General features: G+C 65.8%; 2 protein-coding genes across 2 annotated transcripts; one reads left to right on the forward strand and one right to left on the reverse strand.

Moving 5' to 3' along the window:
- The first annotated feature begins 831 nt into the window (after positions 1-831).
- Positions 832-2661, forward strand: IL17C (interleukin 17C). Its single transcript, XM_047846332.1, has 4 exons — positions 832-892; positions 1120-1241; positions 1565-1893; positions 2221-2661. The coding sequence occupies exons 2-4, from the start codon at positions 1239-1241 to the stop codon at positions 2480-2482; spliced, it is 594 nt and encodes a 197-aa protein (XP_047702288.1). The 5' UTR covers positions 832-892; positions 1120-1238; the 3' UTR covers positions 2483-2661.
- A 1369-nt stretch (positions 2662-4030) lies between these two features.
- Positions 4031-12873, reverse strand: LOC125158835 (cytochrome b-245 light chain). Its single transcript, XM_047846320.1, has 6 exons — positions 12731-12873; positions 7659-7728; positions 7023-7097; positions 6742-6825; positions 6173-6254; positions 4031-4399 (listed from the first exon to the last, which is right to left on the reverse strand). Exons 1-6 carry the CDS (start codon positions 12786-12788, stop codon positions 4184-4186), a joined length of 585 nt encoding a protein of 194 aa, XP_047702276.1. The 5' UTR covers positions 12789-12873; the 3' UTR covers positions 4031-4183.
- Between the last annotated feature and the right edge of the window lie 1218 nt (positions 12874-14091).

Raw genomic sequence — 14091 nt, forward strand, 5'->3', positions numbered from 1 at the left:
CCAAGGGACCCTGGGAATCAGCAGCAGCCAGGAGAAGCGAGAAGAGGTGGGACGGGTCCTCCCTCGGAGACCCCAGATGCCACTTACCCTGCCGACAATATGATTTCAGGCCCCGGCCTCCAAACTGGGGGAACAAATTTCTGCTACCTTAAGCCCTCAGTGTGTGGTTACTTTGTCGAAGCCGCTCTAGCAAACTAATACAGGTGGTGATCTCCCCATTGTAGGAGGTATGCAAGCAGAGGGCTGGGGCGCTGGAGGGAGGACCAGCCCTGGGGACTCAATGCATCTATCCCTCCATCGGAAGCAGCATTTCCTCCAGGCCGGCGAGGGACAAGGGTCTCCCTTAACCCTGTCCTGCTCCCCGGGTCACAGGCCCAGCAAGCCCACTGACAGATGCAGACGCCAGGAGAGCCCTCCTCCCTCAAGGGGTCTCCACGTCCCTGGAGTCTCGGGGTGCCGCCTGCCTGGTGCGGATGCTGGCCACTGCCCGCATGTGGGCAGGCGGGGTCCTGGGACGGCAGGTGATGCCCTCCTGCCACCCTCAGACCCTATTCTGCTGGGGGATGCTTCAGATTCTGACATGAGGGACCAGGACGCACAGGGCCCTGGGTCTTGGTGGGTGACCAGGGGACCCGGGGGGTGGTGTCCGAACCCCAGCCATTCCAACCTTCACCAGACCACCTCCCACTGTCCTTTCCAGGGTAACAAAGGCGCCCGGCGCTGTCACCCCACAGCCCCACGGCCCGGCTCCTGGAGCGCCTTCTGGAATGTCTCCCACCTGTGCAGGAGGGGGCGGGCACCGATGCCCCTCCTGGAACGCTGGCTACAAACAGGACCGACCTCGCGTCCACAACCTGGGGGACCGGCCCCCCGAGGAGCTCCGTGCGGCACTGTGAGTGACGGAGGCCGCCCCGGCTGCCCGGCCCACGGCTCCCCGTGGCCAAAACATCCCGGCCCGTCCACCGGCAGTGGCCAGCCTGGGGCAGGGTCCCTCCGGGCGGGGGAGGGGGAGGGGGAGGAGGAGGGGGGTGGGCACGGGCCCGCCCTGGGCGGGGAGGAGACAGGGGCACCCACCGGGAGGGGAGGAGGAAGCTCAGCGAGCGGGCACTTCCCCGGGAGGAAGCGGCCCGGATTTCCCCCAGGTGTGGCTGGAGGTATAAAGGGCGCCGGGAGCCGGGAGGCTCCAGGACCGCAGCCAGTGCACCTGCCTCTTGCAGCCCAGCGCCGCCGCCGCCACCATGGTGAGCCGCCGCGTCTCCCCACGCCCCCACCTGGGCGGGGCCACCTGGCCCATAAGGGCTGGTGGCTTCCCGCCCCCACTCGGAGGACGTTGGGATGGGGTCCAGGAAGCCCCCCACGGCTGGGGACAGGAGGCAGCTGGGCCCCAGGAGCTCTGGTGCTCTGGGGAGCTCGGGCTGCAGGGCTAGCCCCGACTTGGGAGAGACGGCTGTTCCCCGTCTTTCCACAGGAAATAGGGCAAGCCGGGGCGGGGGGGGGGGGGGGGCGGTGAGTGCCCCCTTCCCTGGGCGGCCCCTGACCTGACTCCCCAATGCCTACCCGCCAGCTCCTCCCTGGCCTCTTGCTTCTGTTCTGGACGCCTGCCAGCCTGGCCCGCCACGGCCCCCAGCTCTGGGGGGGCCCCCACGCCCACGGGCCCCCACGCTGCTACTCGGCCGAGGAGCTGCCTCTGGGCCAGCCCCCGCCGCATCTGCTGGCTCGAGCCGCCAAGTGGGAGCAGGCTTTGCCCGTGGCCCTGGTGTCCAGCCTGGAGGCGGGGGGCCGCAGGAGGCGGCACGACGGCCCCCCCGCTGGGACCCAGTGCCCGGTGCTGCGTCCTGAGGACGTGCTGGAAGCCGGCATCCACCAGCGTTCCATCTCCCCCTGGAGATACCGGTGAGGGCCGGGGGACGCCCTGCGTGCTGGGGTCCCCGCTCCGTGCTGCCGGGCCATCCCCGCCCCGCTCTGAGCCTCAGCGTCTCCGCCTGTTAGATGGGACGGTCACCCCCAGGCCGGGCGGGTGGGGCCCCATCAGCGGGGCGCCTCCTTGCCGCTGTGGTGGGCAAGAGTCCGGCCCGGCTCGGTGGCCAGGGACGCCCGGGAGAATGCCGGGGTCCGCGCCTGAGCCCCTGCAGGGGTGGGCGGGTGGGGGGCGCTGGGCCGGGGAGGGGGGGGAGGGGAGGGGGCTCGCTCACCGAGGCCCCGCCCCGTCTGTCCCCGCAGCGTGGACACGGACGAGAGCCGCTACCCGCAGAAGCTGGCCTTCGCCCAGTGCCTGTGCAGGGGCTGCGTCAGCGCCAGGACGGGCCGCGAGACGGCGGCGCTCAACTCGGTGCCGCTGCTGCAGAGCCTGTTGGTGCTGCGCCGCCAGCCCTGCTCGCGGGAGGCCACGGGGCTGCCCACGCCCGGGGCCTTCTCCTTCCACGCGGAGTTCATCCGCGTGCCCGTCGGCTGCACCTGTGTCCTGCCCAGGTCGGCTCGGTGAGCCCTGGCCTCGGCCGGCGTCGCCTGCGCCCCCCCCCCCCCCCGCGCTGGACAGTCGGGGGGCTCTCCCGGGAGGGCCCCCCTATTTATGGGTATTTATTGCTTATTTATTTGCCCCACGGGGTCCCCGGGCAGGTACCGAGGCTCCGGGCCTCGGGGCTGAGGAACGAAGGCGGACGCCACGCCCCGAACGGTTGTGTCCCCCGTGCCTGGAGGGTGACTCTGCTGCTCGGGCCCATCTCGAGACTCGGTTTACCCTTTCTGCAAAAACACTTGGGCTGGAAGGACTCTTTGTCTTCTTCTAGAACTTTCTTAAACAACACGAACGGTGTTCTGATGACGCCTCCGTCTCGGTGTTCCCCCCGGGGCTCCCCTCACACCCTCCCTGGCCTCACGCTGCTCCCGGCCCCCCAAGCTACCCCTCCCCAGCCCCCCAGAGGAAGAGGTACCCCTGTATCTCCGAAACAACTATTTTAAGTGTCAACGCGTCGTTAAATTGACAAACGTCCCCCAGAGCACACTGTGGGAGGGCAGAGGGCGGTGGTTGAAGGCACCCCCCCCACCCCTCACCCCTGCCTGGCCCTCGGCACCCAGCTGGTCCCGCGGGGGCAGCCGCCGGCCCTAGATTCTCGTGTCCTCCCAGGAAGGTCCCAAGGTCGTCCACTTGGGAGATGTGCTTTGACACGGGTGTGCCCCGCTGGCCCTGGCAGGGCCTTGGCACCTGAGGGGCTCCCATTCTGGCCGTGTTGTGGCCAGGCCCTCCTCCACCAAGGGGACTCCCCCTCTGCCCCACAGACAGCGTCTGAGGGAACTCCTGGGGGAGTCCGCTCAGGGGGGACACATCTCCGGCGTCTGAACGTCCCCTCCAGCCCCGCCAGAGACCTAGGCAGATCCGAAGGCCAGAGATCCTAGGCGGATCTCGCTGCCTGGACGGCCCTGGGGCTTCGGCCCCCCAGCAGGGACCCGGCAGAGCCCGGCAGCCCTGAGGCCAGGCACCCCAGCCTCCTGCAGAGCGTCCTGGCTCACAGCGTGTCTATGCAGGTCACGGCCGGGGGCGCTCGGTGTGTGGCCTCAGCAGGTGTGGAGAGGGGTCCCGGGCAGCTCTGGCTCGGCTACACCCCCCTCAGAGCCTCAGTTTCCCCAGCCTAAGGGGTGACTGCCGTAGGGGCTGCAGGGCTGTTTTCAGAAGCTCCCTGATGGATGGACCACTTTCACCCCCTTTCAAGGTCCGCTGTGTTCAAACAAGCCCGCGGGAGGTGTTCGGGGTGATCTTTGTGTGGGGTCTGAAGGACACTCTGCCCGTGGGTGGCCACACCGGTTGTCGGCTGGTGAAGGAGTGAAGACCCCGGGGAGGGGGGAGGGGGGAGGGGCTTCCAAACTGAGGGTCCAGGAGGCCCAGAGGCCACCTGAGCAGGGACCAGCCTTGCAGTAGAGGGAACAGCCTGTGTCTGGGGGGCAAGGGTCATCCCTGTGGCTGGAGTGGCAGGAGGGGGCGGTGGGGGGGGCGGCATCCGTCCTGGGTTGTGGGTTCAGTGAAGACAGGCGGGGGTGGGGGAGGCAGGGGGGCGGGGAGCGCCCATCCTGGATTTATTTATGCAGAAGGCAGAGCTGGGATTGGGTGTGGTGTGCACACGGGGAGTCAGGGAGCCTGCTCTCCATGGTTTATTTTGGGAGCCACGCGGGGGACGGCCGGAGACGCCCGTCACACGACCTCGTCGACCACCGGGACCGGGTTCTCCTGAGGGCCGCCGGAAACGCCTGCCGATGCCCCGGCCTCCTCCTCGTCGGACTTCTTTCGGGCCTCGGCCGGGGGCCGGGGCGGGGGGTTGCTGGGCGGCTGCTTGATGGTGCCCCCGACCTGCGGCCGCTCCTTGGGCTTGGGCTCGATGGGGGTCCACTGCTCTCCGTGGAAGGCTGCCTGCAGGACGCAGAGAAGCCGGGTCACAGATGGGCTGCCCTGGCCCCCCGGAGGCCAGCTCTGCCCCGCCCCCGGGAACTGGGCAGGACCCACGTGTGAACCCACTAAGTCCAGAGTGACAGCCAGGACCCCGGACTCCAGCTGCTTCGTTATGGGGGGGGACCCTGAAAGCGGGGCAGGGCGAGTGGAGGCCACTCCTAGGCACAGGCTCTAAGCCGGGGCTGGCCCCAACCAAGGCTGGGGCAGGGCAGGAGGCAGGCCTTTGTATCACACAATGTCTGGCAGGCCGGGCGTCTGCGAGGAGTGAGGGGCCCAGGAGGGCAGCCGAGGGGGGCGGGGGGGGGGGGGGCGGGCCCTTTCTGCCCTGGAGCCTCCCCAGGGGCACCAGCCACGGTGAAGACCCCAGACTCTGGCTGAATGCAGACTCCTGGGCCCTGGGGCCCTACGGCAGGCCGGGACGGCCTGGGAATGTATGCTTTCCATCTGTACCCCACAATCCTCGATGGATAATAAAGGGTGGCATCACATCACTCATGAAGCAGAAGAATAAATGTCCCACCTCCGGACTTAAAACTAGCACATCCCCCTGAAAAGTAAACCACACTGCCGATACGAGAGAGTGCAGGCAAATGAGGGGGGAGGGGGGGAGGCAGGGGCGGGGCGGGGGGGGCGGGGAAAATGCACAAACCAGAAAGCGGACGCAGGTGAACCTCTGCTCATCCGCCCAGGGAAGGATTTCACAAAGTTAACAGACCCTTAAGGGGGGCGGGGGGAGCATTCAGCGTCAGACGCTCCCTCCCAAAGCCTCCACGATTAAAACATACACAAGGTTCCCCCAAATTAGTAAGGAACAGACGAAAGAGCCATGGGAAAATGGGCAAATGACACGAACAGGCGCATTCCGAGAGGAAGGAAGGTCAGACAGGAGTCGAAAGCGGCCGTGGCCCGGCGCACCGGCGGTCAGGCGGGGTGGGCGTGTCCTGCGGGTGACCTCTGACCCAGCAGTTCCGCTGCTGCGGGTCCTTGAGGGGCCGGCCGCGTGTGGAGGGTCCGGGGCTGGATGCGGGCGACGCCACGACCGCAGTGGCGAGAGCGGCCGGCCGGCCGGCCGGCAGGAAGGGCTCTCTAGCGGGAGCACGGGGCGGGCGGGAACGGCCCACAAAACGGTCAGAGCCCAGACGTCACGCCGCCCCGTCCCAAAGAACACGTGCGAACACCAGCGTAGTCATCCAGCAGAGAGATCGGGAGCACCCGCCCCGGAGCCTGTGCGGGAGGACCGTCCACGGCCGCCCGCCACCCTTCTACAAAGACAGCCTGACCACGGGGCCTTCGCACGCGTCCCAACCAGGCAAACCCGATGGGGCAGCTCTGGAAAATGTCCGCGTGGCCTCGGCACCCCTAACGAGCTCCGAGGAAGCGCTCCTGACGGCGCCCCAAGTCGGAGCAAGGACGGTTTGGACGAGAGAAGAGTGACGATGATGCCAATCCGGTTGGGCCCTGGCTGGCCGTGTGACCCGGGCCAGCCACGTCACCTCTCTGAGTTTCTACTTCCTCATCTGTAAAGCGGGGCCCTCGCCACCCACCTCGGAGGGCCGAGGCGTAGACAAAGGAACCAGCATGCTTTATGCGTGCCATACGTGGTGACTACGGTCGTCACGACCCCGCCCCGGCACGAGCAAGGACACGGGCTCGGCCTTGGCTCTGCCTGCACAGCTGGCTTTGGGGACGGGGGTGGCACGTGCCAGGGGGCGAACCACAGGGGATGCCACTCACCAGCAGATAGATGCTGCTCGCGATGGCCAGGCAGGCTGTCCCCAGGATGGTGGCAAGCAGGAAGCCGGCAGGTACCGAGAGCCTGGGGAGGGGTGGCGGGGAGGTCAGAGGGGGTCTGCGGCCCCAGGCCTTGGCCTCAGGACGGGGCCAACTGTAGGTGTGCGGACCCCGGGACCCTGCACGGAGGACACACCCAGTCCTGCCCAAGGCTGGGTCCCGTAACCTGCTCTCTGCTTCCGCTTGTACCTTAGCAACTCTTGGGGTGCTGGCGCTTGGCCCCTGCCACCATGCCGGAAGGAAGCCGTGTAACAGCGGGGGCCTGTGTTGGCAGCCTCCCCGGTGGTTAAGCCCCAGACACTGGCGCGGGGCCGTGAGCGGGGCCGCCCGGGAGAGCCGGTCGGCTCGGACCCTATTCTTGATTCAAGCTACGGAGGGCAGAATAAGTCCTTACGCAGCATGAGATGACACACACAGGTGTGGGGAGCCTCTAGCAGGACCCAGGACCCGCGCTTTGGTCTGGAAAAGTCTCTGACTCGGTGGAAGCCAGGTGGGTGTGGGAGCTTGCTCACCCCAGGTGCAGGACGGCCCGGATGTAGTAGTTCCTGGAGAGAGGTCCCAACACCTTCACCACTTTGGTCAGGTACTTCTGTCCGCTGGGCACACGGGGAGAGAAGACAGACCGTGTCCTGCTCAGCAGCCCCCACCCATCCCACCCCAGTGTACCCCAGCTCCTCCCCCCCCAGGGACCGAGGGGCCGCGGAAGCCGAGCGCGCTCCTGCCTGCCTGCCCAGGAGGAGCGGCCTCCCCTGGTGGGTCGGGCCCGGCCCCCAGAGCAGGGCGGCACACTCACCATCTCTCCATGGTGGACCCCTTTCTCCTCTTCCCGCGGGGGTACTCCAGCAGGCAGATAAAGACACCCGCTACGCTGACGTGCCGTTAAGGAACAGCCGAGCTCAGCCCAGGGGCCAGAGTGAGCCCCCTGTGCCGACGAGAAAACAGAGAGGTGCAGCTGCTGCCTGGAGGTCACACAGCTGGGAAACAGCCGGGCAGGGTTTGGACAGGCCTGGCCACTCTGCTGCCCGTCCTGAGCCCTCGGTCCCCTGGCGTCTGCCTCGGCCGGCCGGTCACAGCCGGGCAGACCCCGGGCTGGCCAAGGGGGACAGCTGATAGAAAGGGGGACACAGAGGGGGTCCCTGGGATCCCCGAGGCCTCAGTGCCGGCCCTCGGGGCTGCTGGCACCTGCCAGCCCTCACCAGGCCTCGGGCCTCGGGCAAGTTGCCTCCCTGCCCTGAGCCTTGGCCTCCCGCGAACCGCGCCTGAGCCGGATCCTGCCGACCCCGCCGCCGCTGAGGGGCTGAGGGCCGCAGGGCTGCGGCAGCATTCTGCCAACCGAGAAGTGCTGTGCCCCCCGGGCGCGGCACCGTCCCCACCCCGAGCCCGGCAGCACCGCCCCGGCTGTGTCCCGGCATCTGCGGAGGCAGGATACATGGAGTACGCGCCGAACCACCAACTGGTGAACTGGCCGGCAGTGGCCACGATGCCCCCCGTGATAAGGACTGTGGGCAGAGGAGAGGCAGGTCAGCGGGGCTGGCGGCTGCAGGGGCTCCGGCCGCCTCTCCCTGTGTCCCCTCCCTCGGCGAGGCCACTGGTCCGTCACCGGTGCCCTGCTCCGCGACAACACGTCTGCCCGTGAAGGGGACACAGGCGGGCGCGGACCCCTAGAAGCAACATGTGAGCGGGGGCAGGGGCGACGGAGCAGCGGGAGCCGGTGGGTGGGGTCCGGACCATACCAGTCCCCGGGGCTCTGCCACCCCCTTGCCACCTCCAGCGTCTGCTCCTGTGGACAGCCGTGCCCGGCTGCTCTCCACCTCGATTCCAGCTGCGGGACCTGGGCACCCTGCCCCCAACCCCCCCCCCCCCCCCCAGGCCGAATCCGTCAGTCTTCCTCTCTGCGGTCCTGCTTCCCGCCGGCTGCTCTGGGAGGCACGACCTGGATCTTTTCTCCCCCGGAATTACTTTTTGGCACCTTTTCTATTGTGATAACATACACATAACATGAAAGGTTCCATTTCAGCCATTTTAAAGTACACGGCTCGACGGGGCGCCCGGGTGGCTCTGCGGGTTAAGTGTCCGACTTCGGCCGAGGTCTCCATCTCGCAGTTTGTGAGTTCGAGCCCCGTGTCGGGCTCTGGGCTGACGGCTCAGAGCCCGCCGGCTGCTCCGGATTCTGTCTCCCTTTCTCTCTGCCCCTCCCCCGCTCACACGCTGTCTCCCTCAAAAATATTTTTTTTTTAATTTTTTCTTAACGTTTATTTATTTTTGAGACAGAGAGAGACAGAGCATGAACGGGGGAGGGGCAGAGAGAGAGGGAGACACAGAATCGGAAGCAGGCTCCAGGCTCTGGGCCATCAGCCCAGAGCCCGACGCGGGGCTCGAACTCACGGACCGCGAGATCGTGACCTGGCTGAAGTCGGACGCCCAACCGACTGAAAAATATTTTAAATAAACACTAAAATAAAACAAAGTACACGGCTCGGTGGCCTAAGTCCACGCACACTATCGTGCCCACCTGCAGAACTCCAGCAGCTTGCCGAGGGACGAGTACGACGCAGGACAGTGTGCGGGCATAATCCTGACGACTTTACGGGCGCTCCCCACGTGCCCTGCACCCACATCGACGTGCCCCCCCCCACCCCAGAAGCCCCCCGTGCCCCATCCAGTCAGGGCCGGCCTCTGCGTCCGGCTCCTTCCGTTCAACAGCTTGTCGAGGCCGTTCAGGTGGCTTCCTGCCGTAGGTATCGACCACGACGGATTTCTCCACCCTCCCGCCTTTGGGACATTTTGCTTGCTTCCAGTTTTGTCCCGTTATGGATAAGCTGACACAGCGTTTAATAGTTTTTAATAGTTTGTAAGAGTTTTAACAGTTTCCACCAGTTCAAGCCGACAGCAAACCGACCGTCCTGGACTTGCCGTGGCCGATTCGAAGTTCCTCTTTCTCTCTAACAAGCCCCGTGTCACGTTTCCCTCCTCCAGCTCTCTTGCTCAAACTTTAAATTTTACAATTTCTCTTCCTGGGTCTCGTGTGGATTCCAGCTTAACCTCAGCCCCACCCACAGACCTCCCGTGGTGATAAATGATAAATCATTCACCCTTCCAACCGGCCACAGCCTGTTCAGCGTTCTGGGCTCAGCGACACCCCCCCGCCCTGCTGACGGGCATCCCTCGGGGGGGGGGGGGTCCCGCGGGAGTCAGGCTTTCTCTGGGCCCCTCAGATTTTATTCCACCGCCTTCTGGCGGTGATTCTCGATGATGAGTGTGTACTCGGCCTGACTCGGCCTGTACTTTTCTCCTCTGATAAATGGCAAGATTTTCTGTAATGGTCTGTATTTTCATTACAGCGTGTCCAAGAAGGGATCTGTTTTCCGCTATTCTGCGTTCTGCTTTCTCCTTCGATCTGAGACTCTCCGTTTCTGCAAAACGCTCACCCATTACCCTTGGGTATTGCCTCCCCGTGTCCTTCCTTCGGAGCATGACTGTCTCACCCCGGGACCTGCCGCCGCCCACGGGGCGGGTCTCCCCCCATCCACCAGACCCCTCCCCCCAACCTGCTTCCCATGGGGGTCCCCTGCCCCGCCCACCCCGCCCACAGGGCAGGTCTCCCCGCACCACTGCGCACGGCTGGCCTCTATTTAATAACCCATCTGTGTCTCTGGGCTGTGAGCGCGAGGGTCCCCCAGCCCCGTCTTACGGGCCCCTAACCCTCTCGTCTTTAGATAGCGTTCAATTCATCCACTGACCTGTAGCGACTTTCTTTCGTGACATTCTGCATTAGCTCACTTTCTGCACTGTCCTGTTTTTGCTGTGTAATTCTCTATTCCTTTCCCTCCTTGAACAGTTGTGCCCGCAGTCGTGGGCGTAAACACGCGCTCACATTCGCGTGTCTTCCAGAAGGCACCGCAGCCCCAGCTCCTGGAGGTGTGTGTGCTGCCTGTCCCCGGGCCGGTGCTTCCTCCCACGGCGGGCGCGTGCGGGCTGCTGGCGGGGCCTGCCTTCCTGCAGCGGTCGGGGACAGACGTCCTTGCAGGGAAGTTACACGCTGGCCTCTGCTGGGGGCCTCCGGGTCTCTCTAGTCCTGGATCCGGTTCATCGGAATGTCCCGGTCCAGCACAGGGTAGGGGGCACGCAGCCCTTCCCACACACAGCGCGGGCCTGGGGTCCCGGGGTTTTGCCTCGTTGGTGACTTGTTCCAGCCCTGGCTGCAGGTGGCAAGCGTCCTCGGAGGGGACCACTTCCTACTCCGTCTCTTGTGCAGGTGGGCCTCCCCAGCCGGGTCCAGTCACGTAGCCCAGAACCGCCCGTGTCTACGCAGAGGCCCTGAAACCCCACCGAGTGAGAGTCGAAGCCCCTGACGGTGTCGCTGTTCTCCGGGCCCCCCTCCTTCGGCCCCCGGACACCACCTTGAAACCTCACTCTGCTTTTCCAGGTTTCCTACTCCTGTGCTGAGCTTGGCTACACATTAACCACGTGTGCTTGCCCGGCAGCGTGCGGGGTGGGGGCTGGAACAGGGCACTCAGCACGCTTGTCTTGGGTGCCTCGTCCCCCCTCCCGAGCTGCAGTTTCGCTGCCTGCCATCAGCAAGAGGCGAGCAAAGACACGGGTGACCCACCAGGACGGCAGGGCTGCTCCGTCACCCACCAAGGCTGACAGAACCCTAGTAAGTACAGGACGCACCGGAACAAGGAAAGGTGAGGCCTCGGCTCTCGGGGGGCCTTACGGTGTTGTCGGGGGAACAGAAATACACATCGGAACTGGAACAGGGAACGTGACGCAAGGCCTGGGGCTACTTTACGTCCGGTGCTCCCCAAAGACTCCTCCAGGCTCGTGGCAATTTAAGCCGAGAAATGAATGGAAAAGCCAGCCACCCACAGATGCTTCAGACAGAAGATGCCTCTTCAGCAAGGCACTTGGATCCGCTCAGGAGATCCGGGAACAGAAAGGAAGCAGGTGCCCTCGGAGCTCCAAAGCAGGGAGGGAGCTGGCGGGGCAGGGAAGGGGGCGGCCAGAAGTGGCTTCCGTTGTGTGTACCCGAAAGGTACCGAGGGCTTGGAGCAGCAGGTGACACGGTCTGGTCAGATGGGGCTTTCCACAATAGAAAAACCTGTGGGGTGTGTCTGCTGGTGGGTCTCGCCAGGCCCGAGGGGCCCCAGGGGGCTGAAGTTTATGCCGAGAAGAGAAGTCAACAAAGGGGGAGCCGGGGGACGGGAGTGCCCTGGGGGACCTTCTGACACACCGTCTTGTTTGATGGCGAAGAAGGCGGAGCCCGGGCCTCGACCTCACAGTCGGCACAGTGGACGTGAACAGAGTGGGCCCCGCGGCCCCCGTGGGCAGGTGTTAGCTAAGGCCAGGCCAGGCCAGCCTGCACGCAGTGGGCCTTCAGGGAATGGGGCCCCAGGGCCTAGAACCCTCTACTTCCTGGGAGGGTGGGAGTTGCAGGCAGCGGGTGAGGGTGGTCTGCAGTGGTCTATCTAGGGCGTCCTGCCCCACTGCCTGGGGACAGGAAGAAGCACCATCTAACTGAGCCACTCTGGAGGCCAAAAGCAGGGGTGACCTGCGTGGACGGGGAACAGACTGCTAGGCCCCGGGCCCCCATGTGCTCCTACAGTGTGGGACTGGGGAGTCTACCTCCGACCCTTCCCTCCGCAGCCGGTCCCAGCTGAATGGTAGTGGGCTGAGACCCTCCCTGCGAGCACGTTCCCCCCCTGGGCACAGGCCCTTCCTGGGAGTGGCAGGTGCCAGGTGGGAGGGGCTAGGCAGGGCCAGAGCATCTGGGCCCACTCTTGCCTCAGACTCCGTCTGGGACTCAGCTTTACCCCACCCAGTCCTGAGAAGTTCCTGCTTTCGGTACAGGGCTGGGGTGCAGACCCCACCGCTGCTTAACCAGAGCTCTTGAGTACAGGGCTGGGCAGGGTGACTGGGGGCCCTGACCCCTTCCCCGGTCTCTCTGGGAGTTGAGCTGAAAGGGGGTCACTCTGGGGGTTTCCAGCCACCTTATGAAATCCCAGATGCCCTTCTGTGCACCTGGGGGCTGGGCCCCAGATGGAGAGCGGCTGCCACCCAGGACGCCGAAGAGAGGGAAGCCCTCGCCATCGCTGGGCCAAAGCCCCCACCCAGGGCAGCGGTGGGGGGAGGGGGGTTTGGCGGACACCGACGTCCACACGCCGGGTTTTCCCAACCCTTGGGGGACAGTGACTCCCCGGAAACTACCAAGGACGAAAGGCCTCTTCCCCTGGCTGCAACTTCCTCTTTCAGTGTAGAGGTCCAGACGCGGATGGGGGACTGAAGAGGGTACGGCTCGGGGGGTGGGGTGGGCAGGGGGCGGGGGTCTCCGAACCCCCTCCGCAGGCAGAAGTCTCTGACTGCCTGCACCCTACCCCCACCCCTGGCCCGCCCCGCCCCGCCCCGCCGCTGCACGTACCCCACCCCCTTCCCTGCTTCAGTCCCCACTCTCGGAGCCCCCGCGGGGCCGGCCCGCAGTCCGAGGTCCCGGCGCACACTCACTCAGGCCGGACGCCAGCGCCTGCTCGTTGGCCCACATGGCCCACTCGATCTGTCCCATAGCGGCGGAGGCGACGACAGCTCGGCGGACTCCGCGGCAACACTGCGGCCCGCGCTCCCGCCGCCCGCCCCTCCCGAGGGCCGGCCCCGCCTCCGACCCCGCCCCCGGCGGCAGACCCCACCCCCGGCGGCTCCAGGCCCCGCCCCTCAGGGCAGAAGGGAGCCCGGTTGGGGCCGGACTCTTCCCCGCCCCCGGCCTCAGGCCCCGCCCCTCCAGGCAGGTGGGAGTTTCGCTGCGGCCCGCCGGCCTCCCACTGCTCGCCCCGACAGCGACAGCGCGGACCGGAGCAAAGGCGGGTCCTGCCTGTCCCGGGCCTTCCCCCTGGGGGGTGTCCCCTGCAGGCCCAGCCAGCCCGCCTTCGGGCCCAGGCCTCCCGGCTCACTTCCTCCTTCCAGCTCCTTCCGGGCGCGCGCGGGCGGGGGAGGCCACCACTTTAACCCGCCAGCTCCATGTCCGAGCATCACGTGGGCTGCTTATGACCAGGGCGATGCCTGGCAGGCTGGGCCAGGGGGCGCAGGCTGTGAGGTGGGTGTACCTGCGGACGAAGGCAGAGGCACCCCAGAACGCTCCGCCTCTCCTTGGAGCTTCCAGACCAAGGATCACGCAGGTGGCAACAGGGGCCTCTCCGGGAGGTGTGGGCAGGCTGCGTTCCTAGAAGGGTTTAAAGGCCCAGAACCTTCACCACGCCCACACAATGGATGCCCCACGAGGGAGCAAGGCCTTCTTGGACGCCAGTACCTGCTCTAGGGACGGTGGCAGGCCCAGCCCCCACTTCCTCATCCGGCCCAGGCACCCCTCTGCTCACAGCGCTGACTGGAGGACAGAAGCCAAGCTTCCGAGAAAATCCAGATGGCCAGAGCCTGCCCCTTTGTCATCCCCTCCACACTGCCCCTTGAGGGTGACTTCAGCAGTGGCGGCCCCGGCCCCAGCCCCGGTCCCTGGTGGGAGAGGGGCAGGGGTTCCCCCAGGTGCCCACCCCCTCCCAGAAGCCTGCCTGCACTACACTGACATTTTGGAAGTGGGGAAGGGTGGCATTCCTATGGTTTCATCATCCAGAAACTCCTGGGCTGAGGGGAATCATGTCCCTAACCAGCACTGCGGCCAAAAAACCCACTTCCCGCCTTCTTTTGTGGACAGGAACTTGAAGCAAGACCCGAACCACACCCCCACGCCTGTCAGGGCTTTAAGGATTGTGTCAGCCACCGAAAGTGGGCCACAGTCGTGGCCACGTGCATGGCCAGCAGGTGACAGAGGGCAGCTTCTTCAGGTGCAAGCTGGCTCCAAGCTCTGCCCATCCTGCCCA

Source organism: Prionailurus viverrinus, unplaced genomic scaffold, assembly GCF_022837055.1.
Source record: "Prionailurus viverrinus isolate Anna unplaced genomic scaffold, UM_Priviv_1.0 scaffold_38, whole genome shotgun sequence".
Classification (NCBI taxonomy): domain Eukaryota; kingdom Metazoa; phylum Chordata; class Mammalia; order Carnivora; family Felidae; genus Prionailurus; species Prionailurus viverrinus.

Coding starts and splice junctions, on each gene's coding strand:
- IL17C (XM_047846332.1), top strand. Junction 1,894..2,220: donor ATCTCCCCCTGGAGATACCG/GTGAGGGCCGGG, acceptor CTGTCCCCGCAG/CGTGGACACGGACGAGAGCC.
- LOC125158835 (XM_047846320.1), bottom strand. CDS start 12,788: ATGGGACAGATCGAGTGGGCCATGTGGGCCAACGAGCAGGCGCTGGCG. Junction 6,255..6,741: donor CGGGCCGTCCTGCACCTGGG/GTGAGCAAGCTC, acceptor ACCCCTCCCCAG/GCTCTCGGTACCTGCCGGCT. Junction 4,400..6,172: donor CGAGCAGCATCTATCTGCTG/GTGAGTGGCATC, acceptor TGCGTCCTGCAG/GCAGCCTTCCACGGAGAGCA.